The 26,089-nt window shown below is 46.8% G+C and overlaps 1 protein-coding gene across 1 annotated transcript in view; it reads right to left on the bottom strand.

Annotated features, from left to right (window-relative positions):
* Positions 1-25,826, bottom strand: part of LOC121287008 (collagen alpha-3(IX) chain-like) — a 149,679-nt gene extending 123,853 nt beyond the window's left edge. The window contains exons 1-5 of the mRNA XM_041204425.1: positions 25,761-25,826; positions 22,998-24,041; positions 22,673-22,750; positions 2,363-2,398; positions 2,168-2,239 (exon numbers count right to left, since the gene is read on the bottom strand). Coding sequence (XP_041060359.1) covers positions 2,168-2,239; positions 2,363-2,398; positions 22,673-22,750; positions 22,998-24,041; positions 25,761-25,826 — 1,296 coding nt within the window. The remainder of the gene's footprint in view (positions 1-2,167; positions 2,240-2,362; positions 2,399-22,672; positions 22,751-22,997; positions 24,042-25,760) is intronic.
* Between the last annotated feature and the right edge of the window lie 263 nt (positions 25,827-26,089).

The raw sequence follows: 26,089 nt of genomic DNA, 5'->3' as shown, positions 1-26,089 counted from the left end.
TGTGACAAAAAAACTGTTTCTTAATTGTCCCTCCAATCTTCCAAGGATAATCCTCGGTCTCGGGACCCTTGTTACTAATTCACTAATGGGTGGTAACAATCCGTCTCTATTTGCCCTTTCGCAGAATTTTGGGAAGTTCTGTTAAATTACTTCTTATTCTCTGTTCCAGAAAAAAAGGGCAGGAATTTTTCAAGCCTATTCTTATTACTGTTCTTATTGGGATTCTGGTGGCTCCGCATTGTATCTTTTTTTAAAACCAATAATTGTCCAATCATGAGATCCCCATAAACGCACACAATGCACCAGCACAATGTACGATTCAATAAAATCGTGGCTGATTTAATTATGGCCTCATCTCCACTTTCCTTCCCATTTGGACCAGTGCAGCCTTGTCTTACGTTTGATGTTCCATATGTAAAACTCAGATTCATTCTTGAAAGATCTGTTTCTATTCTTTGATCTCACTGTTTCTCCACCCTGATTAGAGAAATCATCCTTTCACTGTCCTTTCTCCTAAAACATGTTACTCTAGTCACTTTGTAATACAGAACTTAAGTATTGCTGAAAGGAGAGACATGTTGTCGAAACTTTTCGTCCTGCACCCATCAGGACAAATGCAAGAATGCCAAATTTCAAACGATCACAACAATATATACTATGGGAGAAAAGGGTGCTGATTGGTTGGCAAGTCGACTGTGATTGGCCGAGGCACTGCCAATGAGAAAGCAATGGGGACCCATTCTCGACAAATAAAATATGTTCAAGCCTTGCGGCCTTTTTGATATTATTTCAGGGTTTTTTTCCAGTGAACTGCACCTATCATTTGTCTACCCACTGTACTAACCTGAACAACAATCTCCGCCACATTGCCTCAGTATCCTATGCTCCCTGTCATTAATGTTATGCTTGCATCCCAATCATTTATATGAACAGAAAAGAGATCGTCCAGCAGATACTTACCACACACCACCAGCAGCCACACTCCACCAATCCAAAGACCATCACCTTATTTTAACCCTTTTCTTTCTGGCCCTATCGAGCTCGATTTAACACAGCCCACAGCAGCAGGGACCATGGTGGCCAGACCCACTGAATTGCAGGAGAGGAGCTGCGTCAGCCTCCCAGCAGCGGGAGAACATCCTCTCATTAAGTGGGAGGGCGGGTGTGACTGATGCGGGATTCCCGGCTGTCAGCAGCAGGATGTCAATTAGGCTCATTAATGAGCCAATTGACACTCATTATCTCTGACTCCGCCCCAAGTTAGTGACGCCTCAGGGATTTATTAGGAACCGCACGGCTTTCCCAGACCCTTGGAAGGCAACCATATCAGGTTTTCCAGCGGCCTCCCTGGCCTCGTTATCAGGCAGAGAGGGAGGGGCTGCCGAAAGCCAGCCCAAAGCCCTGCTCTTACCTCCAACTCACTTGCTATCCCCTTTCCTGTGAGTCCCCCCACCCCGGACCCCCCTCCAGCTCAGCCTCACTTACCTTTGGCCTGCGGTCCCACGACGTTCATTAGCAAGGCTGCATTTATTGCCCATCCCTACTTGCCCCGAAAACGTGGTGGAGGGTTTCCCCCTTGAACTGGCGGCGACACCTCTGCACGTCTTGCTAGGGTGCATGAGAGGGAGCTCTGAGCCGACCACGCTCGTGTGGGACTGGAGTCACATGTAAGCCTAGCCTGGTTAAGGATGGCAGGTTTGCTCCCCTAATGGACATTTGTGAACCAGTTGGGTTCACAGGCCAATCTGTTTAAGCCCCATTCCCGAGACTTGAGCACAAAATCCAGGCTGACACTACAGTGCTGTACGGAGAGAATGCTGCATGGTTGGAGGTGCTGTGTTTCGGGTGAGCCATGAACCCAAGGTGGCCCACGGCACACTTTGGTAAAGATCGGGGGGGGTTCCTTCCAGTGTTATATCCTTCACTCAACAATAAAACAAAAGAATCTGATCATGCTTTTGAGGATCTTGCTGTTTGCAAAGTAGTTGCCATGTTGTCACTGTTTGCAGCAGTGATTACACTTTTAAATACACCTCCTTGGCTGTGGAAGGGCTTTAGGATATTTGGAGGACAAGGACATCGACACTGAACGCAGGTCCACTCATTTAATCCTTTGGAAATGGCTTGGAAATCATAAAAGAGGCAAAAGCTGTGAAACTTTACTCACATCCACTCCTGGAAGTCCTGCAAGGCCGGGGGGTCCTGGACTGCCAGGGTCTCCTGGTTCACCTCGCACGCCCTGAATAAAAGCAAAATAAAAATCTCACAGATCTCATCTGCCCACGGAGGAGCTGACAATAGTGCCGTGCACATCTCAATGGGGCGTTACTCTGAATTTTAATAATGAATCGAGCAAACTTACCTCTGGGCCTGGCAGACCAGGTGGTCCGGCCTCACCCTGTTCAAAATAAAGGAAACAAGCATTAGCTGGAGTTAAAATAGTTCATTATCCCCTACAATGAAAGTGTACAGACAATGAATATCAAGAGCAATTTTTATTCCCTGGAATGACATAGACTATACAACACAGAAAGTGGCCATTTGGCCCAACAACTCTGTTCTACTGTTTATTCTCCACACGACTCTCCTCCTTTTCCACCTGACGCATCTCAGCCTTTCAGTCTATCTTTCCATTTCCCTTTTGTCTCATCTACTCATCTAGTTTCCTTCTGAAAGCATCTAAATTATTTGTCTCAACCACTTACTGTGGCAGTGAGTTCCACATTCTAACCAGTCTCTAGGTAAAGAGATTTCTCCTTATTTTCCTATTGGATTTATTAGTATTTTTGTAAAATAGGATGAAGACTTTTTAACGAGGATCTACAAATTTGTTTATGCTTTGGATGTTGGGGATTCTCAGCTCAGCTGCCTGGAAATGTGCCGCTCCCTATAATGATCCCACTATTGTTGTTGATATTTAATCCCAGTGGCCGAGGCCATTTTCACAGATATCTGGAACACCCTCTCTTAAAGAGATACTGGAGGCTGATGGGTCAACTGAAGCTTTCATGACTGAGATCGATAGGTGGAGAGGTTTAGGGAGGGAACTCCAGAACATAGGGCCCAGACAGCTGAAGGCACGGCCACCAATAGTGAAGTGGTTAAAATCAGGAATGCTCCAAGAGCACAGCATTGAAGGAACGCAGAGATTGTGGAAGCTTTTAGGGCTTGAACAGATTACAGAGATATGTAGGGGACGAGACCATGGAGGCATTTGAAAACAAGGACGCTGCTTGACCGGGAGCCAGTGTCAGAAGCACAGAGGTGACAGGGGAACAGTACTTGAAGTGAGTTAGGATACAGGCATAAAGCAATTTCTTAAGTTCAGGCATTGGGAAGTTGTGGGTGGATGGGGAGTGGGGGGGGGGGGGGGCAGGTGGTGGAGTGTAGTCTTCAATTTTTCTGTGTTTGATTATGGCTGTCTGTTCACTATTGATGTTCACTGTGTTTGATTGGTCGAGCCTGGGTGTTGACTCGGAAAAGCAAACAAACTGTAGAAAGAGCTGGAAGTCTGAACTGAAGCATGGAGTAGACATTTTAAAACACTGCAAATAAAGTTCCTACACAAAAGATACACTGGCCATTTATAACACAACACTGACTCTCTGCCCTCTCAATAGGCATTGGGGAAAGGAAAAGGAAGGAATAACAGAGTGGGGAGGGTTCAGTTGAAGGGAGATTTAGAAATGCAAAGAGAAAGTTCAAGGCACAGCAAACATCAAAACAGCATAGCAATGTGCGTAAAAACAAGCACAGTAAATCAGGGAGGGGCAGAGGTTTTAACAAAATCTGTACATCATTGAATAAGGACATTGTAGGGGATAGAGGTAAAACATTAAAATTAAATGTTCTTCATTTGTGAAGCATCCGCAATAAGATAGTTGAACTAATGGCACCAACAGGGATAAATGATTTAGGTTTGATTGTTATCACAGAGACATGGTTACAAGGTGAGCAAGAGTGGGAAATAAATATTCAGGGTACACAACATTGCGGGAAGACAGACAGAATGGCAAAGGAGGAGGGGTAATCCTGACAGTAAAAGATGACATAAGGACATTAGTGAGAAAGGACCTGGCCTCAGAGGATGATGAAGTAGAATCAGTATGGGTGGAAATTAGGAATAGCAAGAGTCAGAAAACAGTGGTGGGAATAGATTATAGGCCCCCTAACAGTAGTTATACCATTAGACACAGCATTGAACAAGAAATTATTGGAGCTTGTAACAAAGAAAATGTAATGAAGGTGGGGGACTTTAATCTCCACATAGTCTGGGTCAATCAAATTAGGAAGAGTGGTCTAGAAGGTGAGTTTGTGGAATGTTTTCATGACAGTTTCTTGGAGCAATAAGTTGTGGAACTGAATAGAGATAAAGCTTTCTTTGATCTAGTATCGTGTAATGAAGCAGGGTTAATTAGTAATGTCATGGTACAAGATCCTCTGGGAAATAGTGATCATAATACTATTGAATTTCCATGTTAAGTTTGAAAGTGACATAATCAAATCACAAACAAGAATCGTGAACTTAAACAAAGCCAATTACATAAATACAAGGGAAAAAATGGCTAAGGTTAATTGGGTAATTAGACTAAAAGGTATGGAGGTAAATGGACAGTGGGAAACATTTAGAGAACCAATTCAAAATCTTCAACAAAAATACATCCCATTGACAAACAAAAACTCAGTGAGAAAGGCCCATCCCTGGCTCACTCAGGAAGTTAAGGATAATATTAGATTAAAAGAAGAGGGTTACAATGTTGTAAAAAACAATAACAAGTCTGAGGATTGGGAGTGTTTTAGAAACTAGCAGAGGGCCATGAGAAAGTTGATAAAAAAAGGAAAAAATAGAATGAGAGTAAACTAGCCAGGAATATAAAAGCAGATTGTAAGAGCTTTTATAAGTATATAAAAAGGAAGAGAGTAGCTAAAGTAAACGTTGGCCTCTTAGAAGCAGAGACAGAAGAAATATTTTATGTCTGTCTTCACAGTACAAAACACAAGTTTCATACCAGAAACAGACAGTAACATAGGGGCTAAAAAGAGTGAGGAAATTATGGAAATTACTATCATCAAAGAAAATGTATTGGGAAACTTTAGGGACTAAAATCCGACAAATCCTCGGGACCTGACAGCATCCAGCCTGGGGTTCTAAAAGAGATAGCTGAAGGGGTAGTGAATGTGCTGCCTGTGATTTTCCAAAATTCCTTAGATTCAGCAACAGTCCCATTAGATGGGAAGTTGGCAAATGTTACACCATTTTTCAAGAAAGAAGTGAGAGAGAAAACAGGGAACTACAGGCCAGTTAGCCTAACATCAATTGTTGGGGAACCTATTATTAAGGAAGTCTTAACAATGCACCTGGAAAAGCATAGCATGATTAGAGCAAGTCAACACAGTCTTATTAAAGGGAAATGCTGTTTGACAAATTTATTAGAGCTTTTTGAAGATGTAACTAGTAGGGTAGATTAAAGGGTAACAGTAGATATAGTATAAGTAGGGGTAGATTAAAGGGTAACAGTAGATGTAGTATACCTGGATTTCCAAAAGGCATCTAATAAGGTGCCACACAAAAGGTTAATAGGCAAGATAAGGGCTCATTGAGTTAAGAGTAATTATATTAGCATGGATAGAGGATTGTTTAATGGACAGAGAGCAGAGACTGGGCATAAATGGCTTTTTCATGTTGGCAGAGAGTGAATAGTGGAGTGCAGCAAGGATCAGTGCTGGGGCCTCAGCTATTTATAATCTATATTCATGATTTAGATCAGGGCTGGGGAACCTTTTTCTTCTCAGGGGCCTCTCACACGTAGACAAAATCAGTCGTGGGCCACACACACATAAAAACCAACTTCATTTTTTTCAAGAGAGATTACAGAAATGTTCAGCTCGCCCATTGCTTTAACGCGATGGCTGAGTTTGCTTTATCTTAATGAGTAGCACAGCTTTGGTGTCTCAATCACAGCACTCCTGAAATTCATCTCAACTTTTTGCTAGCTTCCCTTTCCCATTCTCTCTCTCTCTCTCTCTCTCTCTCTCCTTTCCCACTCTGTCTCTCTCTCTCTCTCTCCGTCTTCTTCTTCTTTCCCACTCTGTCTCACCCCCAAACCAGCCCAGGGCAGTGACTCAGCCCAAGGCTCTGGCCAACTCCCAGTCTGAGGCTGCATCTGGGCCTGGAGCCTGGGCCTCTTACTCACTCTGCAGGAGCTGAGCCTCTGTCCTGGGACACCAATGGAGCTGGGGAGGAGACAGGGGGGGAGGAGGGTGAGTCAACGAAGGGGGTGGGTGTTCTGCTCCCTTTCTCCCCCGCCTCGGGTTATTCACACTTCACCACCCGATCGGCAGCGAGCAGCTTCCTGTCCCCACCCTGCGCTCCGACACCTGGATCTCAGGCCTCGCACTCTCCCCACAGCCTGGGCCTTGGGTGACTGTGGCTAAGGTTCAGGCATCAGAACATGGCAGCAGCTAGCCTAGAGTGGGCCGGATGAAAAAGTGCAATGGGACAGATCCAGCCCCCGGGTTGGGGGGTTCCCCACCCCTGACTTATGTGAAGAGACAGAGAGGAATGTATCTAAAAACTGTGGATGCTGGAAATCCAAAACAAAAACAGAATTACCTGGAAAAACTCAGCAGGTCTGGCAGCATCGGCGGAGAAGAAAAGAGTTGACGTTTCGAGTCCTCATGACCATTCGACAGAACTTGCGTTCGAGTCCAAGACTCGAACGCAAGTTCTGTCGAAGGGTCATGAGGACTCGAAACGTCAACTCTTTTCTTCTCCGCCGATGCTGCCAGACCTGCTGAGTTTTTCCAGGTAATTCTGTTTTTGTAATGTATCTAAGTTTGTTAATGATACGAAGCTCGGTGTCTCCAATATTTCGTGGCCCGTCCAACCTTACAGTTGGCAGACAGGCAAATCAGCCAGGCGGACTTTGCATTTTTCATAGAACGTCATCTGAGGGTGGGATGAGGTTTCCATGGCCAGCATGTTTATCAGGTAAAACTGATTGTGACGCTTTCACATTTTTTTTCCTGACTTAAAAAACCTCTATTTAATGCTTTTCAGGCTTTCAGCTCTCTGCCTTCAGGGAACTTTCTGGAAGTGCTGGCCCACGCCTGCGCTGACGTCAGTGCCCTCCCTCTTCCCACTCCCATCCCGGCAGCGCGGAGCTGCCCAGCGCCCGTTTACTTGACTGTTAATTGGCCAGCCAGCGTGAAATCGCGGTTGGGGGCCGATATCATGGTCGGTGGTCCATTGCCTGGCTGGCCAATCGATCGCAACCACCTGCCAACCTAAAAATTCCACCCCAGAGTTTAGAAGAATGAGAGGCGGTCTCACTGAAACCTACATAACTCTGAGGGGTTTGGATAGGGTGGATGCTGAGAGATTGTTTCCATTGGTCGGGGAATCTAAAACACCGGGGGCGCTGACTTAGGATAAAGGGCTGATCATGTAGGATTGAGATGAGGAGAATTTACTTCACACAAGGCGTTGTAAATCTTTGGAATTTTCTACCCCAGAGGGTTGTGGAAGCTCCATCATTGAATATATTTAAGGCTGGGATAGACAGATTTTTGGTCTCTCAGGGAATTAAGGGATTATGGGGAGCAGGTAGGAAAATGGAGTTGAAGGCCAAGATCAGCCATGATTGTTTTGAATGGCGGAGCAGGTTCGATGGGCTGCCTGGTCTACTCCTGCTCCCATTGCTTGAGTTCTTGTGAATCAAAGCACGGTACAACCAAGAAGTGCTGTTGTAATGTAGGAAGCACAGTGGCCAATTGTGCACAACAAGCTCCCACAAAGAGTAATATAGTAACCAGGTAAACTGTTTTAGTGATATTGGTTCAGAGATAAATATTGGCCCTTTGGATAAGGTGATAGAATAGATAGAAAATTCCTACTGAGTGCAATGCCTTGGGCCAGCTAGTCACTTTTTCATTTCCATGGAAACCAATACAGGAAGTACAAATGCTGCCATATTCCCATTTACAATTAATTGATCGCAATTAATCAGAGTTCCATGTTTAAGATGGTAGCAGGACCTCAGTAATACCCAGAGGACTTCTGTCCCATTTCCTACTCAGGGCAATAATAGGCAATCTTAAAAATTTAATTTTAATGGGAATTTCATTGGCAACTTTCCCTCTCTTGTTCCTTTTATTTAATTGGTGATATCTCAACACCAAAGAGATAGGTGAGCTCATAGCCCACGCCCAGGGCACCCGCAATGCCCCCTGCAGTTCACAGGTGTAGAGACAGCCAAGCTGGGACTTCATCTGGCAGGTCACAAACATCTAGGTGCCTTCCTGAACTCTGTAAGTTAGGAACATCTGAAGCGGAGGAAGCCATTCAGCCCCTTGAGCCGGTTCTATCATTCCATCAGATCGTGGTTAATCTGTACCCACCTTGGTTCCATAAAACCTAATGCCCTTCCCTAACAAAAATCCATCAATCTCAGTTTTGAAATTTTCAATTGACCCCCAGCCTCAACAGCTTTTTTGGGGGAGTGTTCCTCAGTTCCACTGCCCTGTGCAGAACAACTCAGCCTTACACCACCCCTGAACAGCCTGGCTCTAATTTTAAGGTTATGCTCACTTGTCCCGAACTCACCAACTAGAGGAGACAGTATCTACCCTGTCAAATACTCCAATCACCTTAAACACCTCAATTAGATCACCTCCTTAATCTTCAACACCCGAGGGAATAAAAGCCTGACCTAAAGTCTTCATAATTTGACCCTGTTAGTTCTGGTATCATTCTAGTGAAACTATACTTCCTCTAAGGCCAACATATTCCACCTGGGGTGCAGTGGCTGTCCACAAGATACACTACCACAACTCACTAATGTTCCTTTGACAGCACCTTCCAAACCCACGACCTCTACCACCTAGAAGGACAAGGGCAGCAGACACATGGGAACACCACCACCTGCAAGTTCCCCTCCAAGCCACTCACCATCCTGACTTGGAAATATATCGCCGTTCCTTCACTGTCGCTGGGTCAAAATCCTGGAACTCCCTCCCTAACAGCACTGTGGGTGTACCTACACCACATGGACTGCAGCGGTTCAAGGAGGCAGCTCACCACCACCTTCTCAAGGATATTTAGAGATGGGGCAATAAATGCTGGCCCAGCCAGCAACACCCAACCTTCCATGAATGAATAATAAAAGCTGAACGCAGTACTCTAGAACGTTATAGAACTCTCATATAACTTTCAACCCTTTGTGTTCCAGCTCTCTTGAAATAAACATCAACATTCCATTAGCCTTTTAAATTATTTTGAGTTTGAGTACATTTCTCCATGACAGGGATTGTTAGTGTGCAGGTTCCCATCATTACACCAGCTCCTATTTCACAATGGCTGTAATTATATTAATTATCCAAAGTTATAAATCTATTAGCTAGACGTTTATTTTTGACCTTCAGGTTATAGCCTTGTTAATAATATGTGCCTAAACAGAAGACAAATCAGCTAAAAGCTGTGCTGGATTTTCTTTACGTGAGTTTTATAAAATCCAATATCAGGGTGTGGGTATCGCTGTCTAGGGCAGCATTTATTGCCCAGCCCTAATTGCCCCTTGAGAAGGCAGTGGTGAGTTGCCTTGTTCCACCGCTACACTCCATGGGCTGAGTTTTCCCCCAGTTGAGGAGGTTGTGCCGGGGTGAGTGGGAGTGACCGTGAACCCGATCGGTGCCCTCGATCAGTTCTGCGCCCCCATTTTATGTGGGCGGTTCTTACGCATATCCGGAAACGCTGTGCGCTCCCTGTGTGGGTGGGAGGTTCCCTGAGTCGGAGCCTGCGCTCTTTTGCGTGTGCATGTGAAAGAGTGCCGAAATCTCCCTGAGGCACGGAGGTGAGATCAAGGGAGAGCAGTTTAAGTTCTGGAGTATTTAATAAAGGCAAGTAAAAATTTTAAGGACACACCACCTCGTGTGAAACTGTCACATGAGCTGGGACATGTCGATTAATTTTTTCAAAATTTTTAAATTAAATAATAAACACTTCATCCCGCCCGTGGATGAGGTTTCATGAAAAAATGTGAAGGCCGCCTGGGCTCTGTGCCCCCCCCGCCAACCTTACGGGCAGCTTTCTTAACTACTTAAATTACTTTGTTAGTGGCCTTAATAGGCCTTTAACAGTTCATCGGGTGTGCAGCTGATGCAGCTGTGTGCCCGCCAAACTGACAATCTAAATGACGTGCGGTGATGTTGGGACGCACGCCTGACATCATCGTGGGTCATTTCACGCGCTGGCGAGCAGGCCCTGCCCCCGGTTAACCGACGGGAAAATTCTTCCCCAGGCTGTACAGATACACTTCAGTGTTGTTTGTGGTGGGGGGAGCTGGACTTTGACCCAATGACGGTGAAGGCATGACAATATATTTCCAAGTCAGGATGGTGTGTGGCTTAGAGGGGAACTTCCAGGTGTTGGTGTCGCCATGCAGCTGCTGCCTTTGTTCTTATAGGTGGTGGATGGTGTGGGTTTGGAAGGTGTTGTCGAAGGAGGTTTGGAGAGTTGCTTCAATACATCTTGTACTTGGTACAGACTGCTGTCACTCTCTGTCGGTGGTGGAGGGAGTGACTGTTTAAAGTGGCAGATGGGTTGCCAATCAAGCATTTTAAGTGCTGTTGGAATTTCACCCTCCCAGGAAAGCAAAGGGTATTCCATCACCCTTCTCAAGGGCAATTAGAGATGGACAATGAATGCTGGCCTAGTCAGCAATGCCCACATCCCAAGCCATGTACCTTGTAGGTGGTGGAAAGACTTTGGGGAGTCAGGAGGTGAATCTTTCACTGATAACCAGGCTTCTGTCTGCTCTTGCATCCTGACATTTATGATGCTGGTCCAGTTGAGTTTCTGCTCAATGATGACAAACCCAGGATGTCGATGGTGGGGAATCTTTGTTTTTCTTTGTTCTTTCATGGGATGTGGGCGTCGTTGGCAAGGCCAGTATTTGTTACCGAACCCTTATTGCCCTTGAACTGAATGGCTTGCTAGGCCATTTCAGAGGGAAATTAAGAGTCAACCACATTGCTGTGGGTCTGGAGCCATATGTAGGCTGGACCAGAGTAAGGAGAGCAGGTTTCCTTCATTAGTGAACCTGATGGGATCTTTGACAATCGATGATTGTTTCATAGTCACCATTACTGAGACCAGCTTTCAATCCCAGATTGTATTAATTGATTTTAATTTCCACTAGCCATGATTTGAACATTAGCCTAAGTCTCTGGATCACTGGTCTGGTGAGATTACCACTATGCCACATCTTCCCCTGATGATAAAGGATTGGATATCAAGGGGGAGTGGTTAGGCTTTTTGTTTAGAGGCAGTCATTGCTCGCACTTACAGGACACACATGTTATTTGCATCCATCAGGAAACTGATATTGGGCCAAATCAGCTTGGCACATCCTGCCAGATTTGGCCCAATGTTTCTACAGTTGCACTTGTGTTGAAGAGGCAGCAAATAGTAACTCTGCGTTCACTTCATGGTGACCCTGTGGCCACAGGATGATGAAGGTGCAAACAAGAGAGAAAATAGCTGGTGAGTCAGTTGCTGCTCCGTGGGTAACGCTCTTATTTCTGGGTTAGAAGGAAAAGAAACTAACAAGGATTCCCAAGTAACTGCAAATTAAGAGGGAAGAGCCCACCACCAAATCCTCACTTACCTGTGGGTGCAGGAAACGTGGCATATAGAAGATCTTTCTCTTATGACACTCCAGGGCCCAAGTCCTTCTGATCAAGGTTTAGTCTGTGGATGGCTTAAGTCCCAATTCATAGACTTGAGCACAAAAGCTAGACTCAGGCTCCCAGCGCAGTACTAAGGGAATGCTGCAATATCGAAGTCCCCTTTCTATCCGTCCATAAGTCCCCTTTACTCAATTTATTCTATAACACTTGTCTAGTATCCTTCGATATTCTTGACAGGCCTTATATTATTGGCACGTGATTAGATCAACCACATTATGTTGGATTTCCCCACCTAAATCCTTACGTAGACTAAACATCAGAACCCTGGGACTTACTGTATAATGCAAACAGAGATCAAAGCTCATCAGGTCCTTTTGTGGTCACCAGCTGTTAGAATTTCAAGGGACTCAACCTAACATTAATTAATAAATCTCTTTTATTGTCACCCAGCAGGGATCAACACTTTACAGTGTTTGGTCAGTAATTTACATCTCTAATGTTAAACTGGGTTCCCATCTGCCCTCTCCTGTGGGTGTAAAAGATCCCATGGCTTTATTTGAAGAGCAGGCTCCTGCAACCAATACCAATCAAAACAGGTTTTCAGGTTGTTATTTCATTGCTCTTTATGGGATCTTGCTGTGCACAAAAGGGCCATCATATTTCTTACGTTACAGCAGTGACTACATCTCAAAAAACACAATTGAGTGTAAAGGAATTTGGAATGTTCCAAGGTCATGGAAGGGGCTATATAAATGCAAATTCTTTCTTTCTTATGGAAGAGGGAGTCACAGTCACAGTCAGCCTGTATGAGATACAGAGAAATACAATCCCAATGTGCCCCACACAAAAACTCCAATACACAAAGTTTCAAAGCTCCTTGACAGTTATTGGTTGTCCTGATTTAGCTCATTCTTCCCACTCGTTTCCTGGCCTGGCTTGTTCTATCACTGTCCTCTTCTAGTGCCTGGGTCTGGTATGGCTCACAGCCCATTGCCACCATTTGGTCTGCCCCTAGTTTCACTTGAAGACGGATTACAAAGCTTAAGAGCTAACTTATCAAAGTAGAAGTGATTTCATTTCAAAGATAGGCTCATTATATGTTAAATTCTTTGTCACATGAAAGAGATGTGAAAAGATATTATATAAATTCCACATCTTTCCTAAAGGTGGTTAATCATGTTTAACTAATTTATTAGAGGTCTTTTTGAGGAAATAACAAGCAAGGAGGATGAAGGGGAACCTGTAGATGTGGTGTACTTGGATTTCCAAAAGGCATTTAATAAGATTCCATCAAAGGTTACTACACAAAATAAGAGCTCATGGTGTAGGGGGTTACATATTAGCATAGATAAAGGTTTGGTTAGCTAGCAAAAAGCAGAGAGTAGCAATAAATGGATCTTATTTGGCAAGCTGTAACTAGTGGAGTACCACATGGATCAGTGCTGCGGCCTCAACTATTTACAATCTACATTGACGACTTGGATGAAAGGACTGAAAGTATGGCAGCCAAATCTGCTAATGACACCAAGATAGGTAGGAAAGTAAGTTGCCAAGAGGAGGTAAAGAATCTAAAAAGGAATATGGATAGGTTAAGCGAATGGACAAACATTTGGCAAATGGAGTATAATGTGGGAAAATGTGAACCTGCCCAATTTGGCAGGAAGAATAGAAAAGCAGCATATTATTTAAATGAGATTGCAGAACTCAGTGGTACAGAGGGATCTGGGTGTCCTGGTACATGAATCATAAAAGGTTAGTATGCCGGTACAGGAAGTGATTGGGCAGGCAAATAGAATGTTGTTGTTTTTCGCAAGGGGAATGTGATATAAAAGTAGGGAAGTTTTACTGCAGCTGTACAGGGCCTTGGTGAGACCACATCTTGAGTACTGTGTGCAGTTTTGGTTTCCTTACTTGAAAAAGAAGATTTAATTGCATCAGAAGCAGTTCAGAGAAGGTTCACTCAACTGATTCCTAGGATGAAGGGGTTATTTATGAAGAAAGGTTGAACAGGTCGGGCCTATACCCATTGGAGTTTAGGAGAATGAGAGGTGATCTTATTGAAACATATAAGGTCTTGATGGGACTAGATAGGGTGGATACCAGGAGAATGTTTCCTCTTGTGGTGGAGGCTAGAACTGGGGGACACAATTTAAGAATAAAGGTCACCTTTTAAGATGGAGAGGAGGTGAACTTTTAATCCCCAGAGGGTCATGAGTCTGTGGAATTCTCTTCCCCAGAGAGCAAGTGGTCATTGAACATATTCAAGCCTGTGTTAGACAGATGTTTGATAGAGAGGGGAGTCAAGGTTATGGGGACAGACAAGAAAGTAGAGTTGAGACCAACATCAGATCAGTCACGTACTTATCAAATGCCAGAGCAAGTTTGAAGGCCAAATGGCTTTCAAAAAAAAGATTAACTAAATTATAAGAAAACTATTAAAGTATACTAGTGAGAAATACTTTGAAGAATGGCTTCTTGATATATTTGACCCCAGGCTGAACTTCTAACTATATATCCCAGCCACATGAAGACTGTCCATTTGCACATCACCCAACTCAGCCCTGCCTCAGCTCATCTGAAGCTGAAACCCGCATCTACGCCTTTGTTACATCTAGATACGCCTGTTCCAAAACACTCCTAGCCAGCCTCCCACATTGTACCGCCTGGAAATCTGAGGTCATCCAAAACTCTGCTGCCTGCCTTCTTACCCACTCTAAGTCTCAATCACCCTTCACCCCTGTGCTTACTGACCTACATTAGCTCCTGGTCAAACTACATCTCGATTTTAAAATTCTCATCCTCGTTTTCAAATCCCACCATTGCCTTGCCCCTCTCTATTTCTGTAATTCCTCCAGTCCTACAATTCTCCAAGACATCTTCAGTCCTCTAATTTTGGAAACTTTAACATGCTCGATTTTAATCACTCCGTCATTGGTGGGTGTGCCTTAAGCTGCCTGGTTCCTAAATTCAGGAATACACTCCCTAAACCTCTCCAACTCTGCACCTCTCTTTTCTCCTTTAAGATGCTGCTTAAAATCTACCTCTTTGACTGAGTTTTTGGCCATTGTCCTAATTTCACCTTATATGGCTTGTTTAAAAATTTTGATTTCTAACATTCCTGTGAAGAATCTTGGGAAGTTTGATTACATTAAAGGTTCTATGTAAATACAAGTTGTTGTTGTTCAATGGTGCTTTTTCAAGTTTGTGCAACTGATGGGCATGTTTATCCAGTGTGTTAAAACTGTGTGATAAGATTGTGAATTTGTATTGCAGTCTGGACATTTTTACAAATTTTCACTAAAACTCCCGGTACTGAACTATTGTGGGTTCAAATCTCATTCCAGAGATTTGAGGCCATAAACCAGACTGACACACCCTTTGTAGCACTGAGGAAACATTTGGTGGTGTGTCATTTGGATGAGATGGTAAACCAAGGCCCCATATGCTTTTGCAGGTGAACATAAAGGATTCCATTGAATTAGTCAAAGAAGGACAGGGGAATTCTCCTCAGTGTCCTCGCCAATATTTATGCCTCAATCAACAACAATAAAACAGACTATCTTGGCATTATTTCAATGCTTTTTTGTGGGGCTTGTTTGTTCAAATTGGCTGCCTAGCTTCCTACATGACAACAGCGACTACAATTCAAAAGCACCTCACTGGCTGTAAAATGTTTTGGAACATCCTGAGGTTGTGTAAGGTGTTGTACAAATGCACCTTCTTTCTTATTACTGTATTAGGTATTCGTAGGACAAAAACCATCCTGACTTGGAAATATATCACCGTTCCTTCACTGTCACTGGGTCAAAATCCTGGAACTACCTCCCCACCCCCACGCTAACAGCACTGTGGGTGTACCTACACCACAAGGACTGCAGCGGTTCAAGAAGGCAGCTCATCACCACCTTCTCAAGGGCAGTTAGGGATGGGCAATAAATGCTGGCCCAGCCAGCGATGCCCACATCCCGTGAATGAATAATAAAAAAACATCCACTTGTGTTTGAGGGTATGCAGTGTGACATTGCCTTGTGGAATATTTCACATTATTGCTGCACCAAATTGGTGAGATAGACGGGTGTCAAATCCTCAGGAGCTTTTTAGACAGACATTCTTAAACATTAATTGTGACTACGTTGGTGGGTTACTGAGCAATGGATGAACCAGTCGAGTTGAACCAAACTGTTGCTGCAGGGGTTTGGGACCAGCAGGGCAATATCTCCACAATCTGATATATGGAACACATGTTGGACAACTATGCAAGAGTGATTGGGCAGCTCAGTTTCACACTCAGCCCATTCCCTCTCCTAGTCAGGTCAGTGGAAAAGAAACTTGGGCAGAGTGTGAAGTGGGTGATTTTCCATCCTGCTGAGTAATGAGGAGGTCTGGTGTAAATCGACCCCTCAGTACTTTAGATCTGCCCAACACTCCAGCTCAATTCGAAACAGAGCAGGTAGAGCCCTGGATCAGGTGACTTGTTTTACCTGCTCCTTGAACATTGCCTGGAACAGAATCTTAAACAAGGTGAAGAAACAAAAACAAAAACATGTGTCCCATTGGCTCAAAGTGTTACCGTTTGGGATTGTGTGGACAGTATTACAAGCTTTTGGTCACCTGTCCTAATATCCTGGTGTCTTATTTTTGTGAAGCATCTTAGAAGGTTTTACTGTCTTAAGCCTGCTAAATAAACAAAGGTTGTTGTTGCTGATGAATTGCTGGATTTCTCAAAAGGCAGTCCTGTGCGTAATTCCTCCATCTCAACTCACATCAGTACCATCAAACCTCAACCTTTAAACCACAAAGAATATGAACTCTGACACTACCTCATCACCAGGCCGAAAAACACTTTTCTGATCTGCTGCTAGTCAGGGTCAGTTTAACCAGGAATCATGGGGAAGGTGAAAAGCAGACGGACAATTTTACTGGGCATCTTCCTCACAATGAGTAACCAAACAAAGGTTTCACAGCCACATACAGTTTACTAAAGCTGGCTTAGTCCTCCTTATTCAACAAAACTCAACCAAATCAACCAGATCATATTAAAAACATGGAGGTACATAGAATATATAGACCGCCCATGCCTGTGTTTGTGGTCCACATGAGCCTCATCCCACCCCTCGGCCTCTCACCCTATCAGCACATTCCTTTCTCCTTCATGTCTTTATCGAACTTCCCCTTAAATCCATCCATGCTATTCACCTCAGCCACTCCAACATTCTCACCACTCTCTGGGTAAAGATGTTTCTCCTGAATACCCGATCGGATTTATTAGCGATTATTTTATATTTATGGTTCCTAAGTTTAGGATACCACCACCGGTAGAAACATCTTCTCCCACGCTCATCCAATCAACGCCTATATCATCTTAAAGACCTCTATCACATCATCTCTCAGTCTTCTCTTTTACCAGAGAAAGGAGCCCCAGCCTTTTCAGTCTTTCCTGATAGTTGTTCACTCTCAGTTCTGGTGCCAGGAAGTACATGACAGATCACTAACAACTCTCCCCTGACGTAGCTGTGGAACTGTGGTAAAGACTCAGCTTCCTACTCCATGGCTTAACTCTTGTTTGCAGCTCCTTGACCATTCCTTAAATTTCCCATTAGTTAAAGTATGTTCCTTACACTAACAGCACAGCCAGTATTTCTTTCATAGGGAATGGTGGAGTGGGAGGGGCGGTGGGTTGAATATACTTGCCAGAATCAACAAAACTACTTCAAAAGGTCTATTTTGCAAATAGGAATTTCACAGTAAGGTTCAAATAGAAACATTATAACTTCCATTGCTCTAGCTTTGCAAATAAAGTAGAATGAGAGGGAAGGAAACACAGACTTGTCAGATAAAAACTCTAAGGCTTGAAATCTAAGTGTTAGTTCTGTGTTGCTAGTCTATCAATAACTCGGCTACCGGTCACTTCAATAACCCGGTGAGCATTTAGAAGAGCAAAATTAATTAATCAGCATTCACTGGTCAAATTGCAGAATCGAAGGCACCATCTTTCCCAAGAAATAGTGATCCGTGAAAAATCATCATAGAAATGTCAGAGGGTCTTTGAACATCCTGAATAATACCCCTTCCCACTACCCCCCCTATCATCTCTCCTGCCACCTTGACTCCTGTGTAATGTTCTGTTCAGCAGCCAAGTTTTCTGTTTGTGCCTGAAATTTTGAACAGGGGTGTATGTTGGACTGTTGCCAGTGTGACACAGCCTGCAGAGTGGGAACCCAGTGGAGTTCAGACATATTAAAGTTTGACCTTGGAGCAATACATGTTTATCTTGAAACTATGGGCAGATTTAACCCTTTCAGTGTCAGTGAGTCAAGGAAACATCCATCTTCCTGGCCGCCCTATTTTTTTTGCACCTCACCTTGTTGCCATTACGTTCCAGTGCTTTTTACTTGAATTTCAGTTTAATTCTTTGGCTAATTGACATACTCTACTATAACTTTTTGCTCGCCTTGAAAATCGTTCATTTTCTTCTCCTGTTGCTTCCCTGATCCCTCTTGTTGAAATGGGATGCAAGTTCTTTTGAGAACAGGGTTTTTCAGTGGGTGCCGATCCCCTTCTTTACACCTGATGCAAGACCCAAGGATGATAACTAGAGTGACACATGGAACCAGGGCAATCTAATATAAAACCCACATTCACGTTCATCAACAGTGGTCCCGACAATTCAGAACGGAAAGCAATTTACCTGATTATCATTGTCTGAGGGTTTAAAGTATTTCAGCTTTAAACAATGTTAAACAATTTGCCCTGTTAAGTGGATCCCACCGTGTTATTTGAGTGAGGGCGGAGGGAGTTTCTTCCCCTGTGTGCTGGTCAGTATTTATTCCTCAACCAACGTCTGGTCACTGTCACATTAAATTTTGAGGGAATCCTACATTTCCTACATTATATAACAGTGACCACATTTCAAAGGTACTTGCTCGGTTATCATCGAATCACAAAGTGGTTGCAGCACAGCAGAAGGTGGCTCAGCCTGTCCTGACTATCTGCAAATCCCACTCCCCACCTTTAACCCCGGCCCTGCAAGTTACTTTGTCCCCTCGGGTTCTCATCTAATTCTCTTTGTAAAGCTCGGCTTGAATGTGCGGCCACCAACCCCAGGCCGTGCGTTTCAGACCTTAGCCGCTACGCTGCTAAAGGGTTTCCTCGCGTCTCTGTCGGTGCCTTTGCCGATCGCCCTAAATCGGTGTCCTCTGGTTCTCGACCCTTCCACCCATGGAAGCAGTTTTCCCCCCCCGATCTGCTCCGTCCGGACGCCTGATGAGTTTGAACACCTTCTATCAAATCTCTCCTTGCGCCTTCCCGAAAGAGAACGACCCCAGCTTCTCCAATCTATCCACACAACTGAGATCCTTCAGCCTTGGAATCAATTCTCGCAAACCTGTCCCTAAAGCCTTGCTGTTCCTCGTGACGCGGCGGTGCACCAGAATCAGACACCAGATTTCACTTCAGGCCAACCGGAGTTTTATGGAAGGTTCACCAGAACTTCCTTGCTCCTTGTATTTTGACCTGGGCGAGTGCACACACGCCTGACTGGCTCGAGCGTAAAATAACACACGCTGGCATTGGGCGGGTGTCCTGACGTCTGCTCCGAACTGGCCGACAGCGTGAAGTCACGGTCCGGCCCCGAAGGTGGGCAGCTCCCCCGCCCCCTGCTCATCCCCCACCCCCTGCTCATCCCCCACCCCCTGCCCATCCCCCGCCCAGCCCCCCGCCCAGACCCCCACCCAGCCCATCCCCCACCCCCTGCCCATCCCCCGCCCAGACCCCACCCAGACCCCCGCCCATCCCCCATCCCTGCCCATCCCCCACCCCCGCCCAGCCCATCCCCCGCCCCCTGCCCATCCCCCGCCCAGACCCCACCCAGACCCCCGCCCATCCCCCACCCCTGCCCATCCCCCACCCCCGCCCAGCCCCCACCCAGCCCCCACCCCCACCCAGCCCATCCCCCACCCCCTGCCCATCCCCCACCCCCAGCCCATCCCCCACCCCCTGCCCATCCCCCACCCCCTGCCCATCCCCCACCCCCTGCCCATCCCCCGCCCAGCCCCCTGCCCATCCCCCACCCCCTGCCCATCCCCCACCCCCTGCCCATCCCCCACCCCCTGCCCATCCCCCACCCAGCCCCCGCCCAGACCCCACCCTACAAGGGCTAAATTCTGTCTCTATTTTATAAAACCCAGGATCCCAGATGCCTTGTTAAACACTTCCTCAATGTCAATGATCAGTGCACAAATTCACCAGATCCCTTTAGAATTGTGCCCTTTATTTCATATTGTCTCTCCTCATTCCTCCTGCCAAAACGTATCACTTCACACTTCCCCGCATTAAACCTAACCTGCCACGCGTCTTTCCGTTCCAGCAGCCTGCCTATGTCCTCTTGCAATCTGTCACCGACCCCTTCACAGTTCACACTATTTCCGAGAATTGTTGCAAATTTTGAAATTATAGCCTGCTCACCCAAGTCTAAGTCTTTAACGTAGATCAAGGAAATTAGTGGTCCTAATACTGACCCCTGGGGAGCTCCACTATATACATTTCCTCATTCTGAAAAACATCCATTTCCTGTCACTCAGCCAACTTCATACCCTTGCTGCCACTGTCCCTTTTATTCCATGGGCTTCAGCTATTTTTTTCATTCATTCAAGGGATGTGGGCTTTACTGGCTAGGCCAGTATTTATTGCCCATCCCTAATTGCCCTTGAGAAGGTGGCAACGAGCTGCCTTCTTGAACTGCTGCAGTCCATGTGGTGTAGGTACACCCATAGTGCTCTTAGGGAGGGAGTTCAGGATTTTGACTCAGCGATATATTTCCAAGTCAGGATGATGAGTGACTTGGAGGGGAACTTCCAGGTGGTGGTGTTCCCATCTATCTGCTGCCCTTGTCCTTCTAGATGGTAGTGGTCGTGGATTTGGAAGGTGCTGTTGAAGGAGCCTCTGTGAATTCCTGCAGTATATCTTGTAGATGGTACACACTGCGGCTGCTGTGCGTTGGTGGTGGAGGGAGTGAATGTTTGTGGATGTGGTGCCAATCAAGCGGGGCTGCTTTGTCCTGGACGGTGTCGAGCTTCTCCAGTGTTGTGGGAGCTGCACTCATCCAGGCAAGTGGGGAGTATTCCATCACACTCCTGACTTGTGCCTTGTAGATGGTGGACAGGCTTTGGGGAGTCAGGAGGTGAGCTACTCATCACAGGATTCCTAGCCTCTGACCTGCTCTTGTAGCTACAGTATTTATATGGCTAGTCCAGTTTTATTTTGGTCGCGTGTCTGTTACATGGCACTTTGTCAAACATCTTTTGGAAACCCACATACACCACATTAATCACATTACCCTGATCAACCCTCTCTTTACCTCATCAAAAAAGTCAATCAAGTTAGTGAAACACAATTTGTCTTAAACATACCCATGATGGCTTTCTATAATTAATCCACATTTGTCCAACTGACAGTTAATTTTGTCCTAGGTTATCATTTCTATTGCTTTCCCAACACCGAGGCCAAACAGATTGTCCTGCAATTGCTAGGTTTATCCAGCAACTAGTTAAGCACTATAGCAATGCAAGGGGAAAGCAATATAAAATAAAGGGTACATTTTAAAGGGATCAAGTTATTACTTAATGAAAGGAATCTCTTTATAACTGACAGGCTTAGCAACAGTATTTTTGAGTTGTGAAGGGAATTAGATATTTATTTTGGCTTACACACAAACAAGACCAACCTGGAGTTGGAAAATTCCTAGGGTCCGAAGTGAATGATTGGGATTCTGACCATGGGGCACGGAAAATGTTCTGTCTCGTTCATATTGGGGAATAGGTTATCAACAGATTAAAGATTCTTAATTAGGATTAAGACATTTAAATATGAAAGACACCAAACTTCATTGGAACGAATATAATTTTCGGGAAAGGAAGAGCTGGGTTTTGTGTGCCTATCCATTCAGCATTGATGCCTATTCATTGTATGATCAGTTCCATTAAAAATAGAACCAGGGTACATATTGCACATTTGTGCTGCAAAATTGGATAGCCCAGGCCTATATTCCCTAGAGTTTTGAAGACTGAGGGGTAATTCCATTGAGATTCTGAAGGGGTTTGACAGGGTAGATGCTGAGAAGGTTGTTTCCCCCCGGCTGGGTAATCTAGAACACAGGGTCACAATCTCGGAAAAAGGGGTCACCCATTTCGATCTGAGACGAGGAGAAATTTCTTTACTCGGGGGGGGGGGTTCTGAATCTTTGAAGTTCTCCATCCCGAGAGCAATGGACGCTCCATCGATCAGAACAAACCAGGCCGAGATGGTTGGATCTTTGGGTAGTGAAAGGAATTAAGAGATAAGGGGGCATTACAGGAAGGCGGAGTTGAGGTAGGATTTCAGCCATGACCTTGTTGAGTGTCGAACCCGGGATGGAGGGGCCATATTCCCAACTGCAGCTCCTATTCCTTATGTTCTCGAGGTTATCATGCACTCTGACTGGGATCAAGCTGCTGCTAGACAACTGGTTTCCTCTTTCGGGGACAACATTCAGAGTGAACCTGAGTTGCCCCTCAGGAGAGGGGGCGGGGTGGGGGGGGGGGAGGTGGGAGTGGGGTGGGGGGCGGTGGTAGGGGGCTGTGGGCGGGGTTTGCCATGGCGAACAGCGCCTCCTGTAGGTGCTCAACCGTAATAGCATCTCACCCCTGCCAACCCTCCCCTCCTCCCCATCCACATTCCATTCAGTTGACACTGAACTCTAAAACTTTACAACATCCTAAAACAAACAGGTTAATTGACCTTGACCCGGACAACGGAGGATTGGGTGTGAAATTAAATAATTTCCCTCTCTCGTGGGGGTTATCACGTGCCTGTTCTGTTTGAATTGTTTTTTTTTAATTTAATTTAAGACTAATTGCTGATAAAGTGAGACTGGGGTCCCTCGGGTGCCTTGTTGTTAACATCCATCTCTCTCTCTCTCTCTCTCTCTCTCCACACTGAAGTTACTCACATCGATTCCGTCCTTGCCCGGGGGTCCCGCAGGTCCATTTGGGCCGAGAGGTTCTGAAGCCACATCTGTAATCGGCACCTGGGAGGATGAGAAGGGGAAGGGAGCTAAAGGAGTCAACACATGTCCGAAGCCAGCCTTCACAGTAAATACACAGAAGATCCCACTCCAGGGTCACGGGACAAATGGTCCCAAACTCAAGGGGGGGCGGGGGACACCAGTCAACCGGCTCCTGGGGGTGGGTATGGGCTCTGGGCGATGGGAATCAGGCACTAATCGGGCTGGGTATCGGGGACTCCCGGAGATGAGTATCGGATGCTTCCCGAGCCGGGTATCGAAGGCTCCTGGAGCTGGGTATCAGGCTGGGAATCGGAAACCCATGGGGCTGGGTATCGGGATACAGGCGGGGTATCGAATTGGGTATCGCTGGGGTTCCCGGGCTGGATATCGGGGAGGTATCGAATTGGGTATCGTGGGGGTTCCCGGACTGGATATCGGGGAGATATCGAATTGGGTATCGCTGGGGTTCCCGGGCTGGATATCGGGGAGATATCGAATTGGGTATCGCTGGGGTTCCCGGGCTGGATATCGGGGAGATATCGAATTGGGTATCGCGGGGGCTCCCGGACTGGATATCGGGGAGGTATCGAATTGGGGATCGCAGGAGTTCCCGGGCTGGATATCGGGGAGATATCGAATTGGGTATCGTGGGGGCTCCCGGGCTGGATATCGGGGAGATATCGAATTGGGTATCGCGGGGGCTCCCGGACTGGATATCGGGGAGATATCGAATTGGGTATCGCGGGGGTTCCCGGGCTGGATATCGGGGACGTATTGAACTGAGTTTCGGGGGTTCAAGCGGCGGCTCGGGCTGGATATCGGGGAGGTATCGAATTGGGTATCGTGGGGGTTCCCGGACTGGATATCGGGGAGATATCGAATTGGGTATCGCTGGGGTTCCCGGGCTGGATATCGGGGAGATATCGAATTGGGTATCGCGGGGGCTCCCGGACTGGATATCGGGGAGGTATCGAATTGGGGATCGCAGGAGTTCCCGGGCTGGATATCGGGGAGATATCGAATTGGGTATCGTGGGGGCTCCCGGGCTGGATATCGGGGAGATATCGAATTGGGTATCGCGGGGGCTCCCGGACTGGATATCGGGGAGATATCGAATTGGGTATCGTGGGGGCTCCCGGGCTGGATATCGGGGAGATATCGAATTGGGTATCGCGGGGGCTCCCGGACTGGATATCGGGGAGATATCGAATTGGGTATCGCGGGGGTTCCCGGGCTGGATATCGGGGACGTATTGAACTGAGTTTCGGGGGTTCAAGCGGCGGCTCGGGCTGGATATCGCGGGGCTGCCGGGCTGGGTATCGGAGTATCAGTATCGGTAACTCGCTGGTCTGGTATCGGGGCGGCGGGAGGGGGTGGGGGGGGGGACTGGTTGGGTTCACACGGTGAGGTTTGTGGCGATCCAGGTGTAATAGTAATGGAGAAACTCCTGGAATTCTTTTTTTTTAAGAAAAAAACGAGTCCAGTTTTTATTGGAAGTTTGGAAACAGCGAATTATCGCCGAACGCGATAATCACGAGAAGCAGCAACCACCCACCCACCCAAACCCGGCCAGGGTATTTACTGGGGCATTGCTGCCCCCAGAGAAACCGGTTGGGGACTGAGATTATCCCTGTCCAACCCTCATTACAAGATTTCTCTTGTAAATGAGGAGAAATTTGAAGCAAGCAGCTTGCAGAGATACCCAGCCCTCACCAGGCTTTACCGCCAGGACAGTATTCCAGGGGTACAATCTTTCAACTGCATCGGCACCGGGTGGAAGAGCTTTTTTTTTTTTAACATCGAGGCGACTTCAAGAGCAGTGGCAACAGATTCAACAGTAACTCCGGGAAGAAAAGTGGGTCAGTAACGAAAGGGAGAAAGTTTTGCAGGGGCTGTGTGACTAATTGAAAGGGCCAGCACGGGCACGATGGGCCGAATGGCCTGCTTCCTGCGCCGTTACGATTCTACCCGCACCCCACCCCACCCCCCCAATCCCCATCCCCATCCCCATCTCCCTGATGCTAAGGAGGTCCTGGTCCAAGGCTTGCTCCGTGGATAGTCCACTCGGCCTTGAGATTTCCCCTGTGAAATGACCTGGTCTCGGGACTGAGGAGACCCTCTAAGCTCACCCTGGGCTAGTTTTGTCTCTCTCTCTCTCTCTCTCTCTCCTTTGCCCAGCTTTGCGGTGAGACTGAAACATTCACCATTCCGACATTCAGAGGGAAAGAGAGAGAGAGAGAAAACGGGCCGAGAACCCCGGGAACAAAGGTTTCATTGTCGGGGTGGGGGTTAGGGGAGCGAAGCTAGACTGACAACATTCATTCCCAAAGCTGGGGAGAAACTGAAGAGAGGGAGATTGGGGGGGGGGGGGGGGGGGGGGGGGGGGGGTGCGCGGATAAAGAGACATAACCTCTCTTCTAAATCCAATTTGTTAAAAGATATATATATATATATATATATTCCCGGCAGGAACCGAATGAGTGAGAAAACTCTTCAGAAATAATCCCAGCTCAGGTCAGACAGACCTCCCAAATCAGCCTGGGGGTAGGTGTCTGGCTGAGGGCTGGACTTGCAGCCTTGAGCCTCCCCAGGTCACTGACAACCGGCACATCCAGGATTAACCTTCAAAACCAGCAGAACCACCACCCACCCACACCCCCGCCACCCCAACTCTCTGCCCTGTTCCTATCCTTCCCCGCACTGTCCGGGGCAGATGAATCAACCCGTCCCCCTCCAGCTCAAAGGGAACTCGACTCTCTCACGCAGACACAGTCACAGACACAGAGGGACCAAATGCCAGCTCCTGACGGATGGAGACTTTTCTCTGGGCTGGAGACAGTCACTGCACCGGCCAGGAGACTGTCCCTCTCGATGACCATTTGATGCTCCGATGTGTCCCACTTGTGCCTTTCCTCCAGCAGGTGGTTGGCGAGGGTTTACTCCCCCCACCCCCACCCCCAACACCCCCAACCCACCCCAGTGCAACATTAGATTAAACTGCCCCACATACCGGGGAGGGGTCCCCTCTTACCTGGGCCCTAGAGTTTGACAGGAGGTGGAACAGTGTGAGCAGCCCCAGTGCCGAGATCGCGCCCATGGTCCCCCTTCTCGCCCTTTCTCTCAGCTCCTGGTTAATGAGTTGCAGTCTGGATCCACATAAACCAGAGGCTCCTGAGGCAGCCAGCAGCCTGTCTGCACCCCCCCCCCCCCTCCCCCCCCCACCCCACCCACCTCCTGATTGACAGCCCCTGAGGAAGAGGCTGGGGGCAGAGGCGAGGGGCGGCGACTTCCCTGCAAGCAGTTTGGGGACAAGTCCAATCGCAGCTGCTGCTGGATAGAAACAGCGAATCTTACAGCACA

This window comes from Carcharodon carcharias, chromosome 14, assembly GCF_017639515.1.
Source record: "Carcharodon carcharias isolate sCarCar2 chromosome 14, sCarCar2.pri, whole genome shotgun sequence".
Lineage (NCBI taxonomy): Eukaryota > Metazoa > Chordata > Chondrichthyes > Lamniformes > Lamnidae > Carcharodon > Carcharodon carcharias.
The sequence above is the reverse complement of the archived record's forward strand: the minus strand, read 5'-3'. Positions and strand labels throughout refer to the sequence as shown.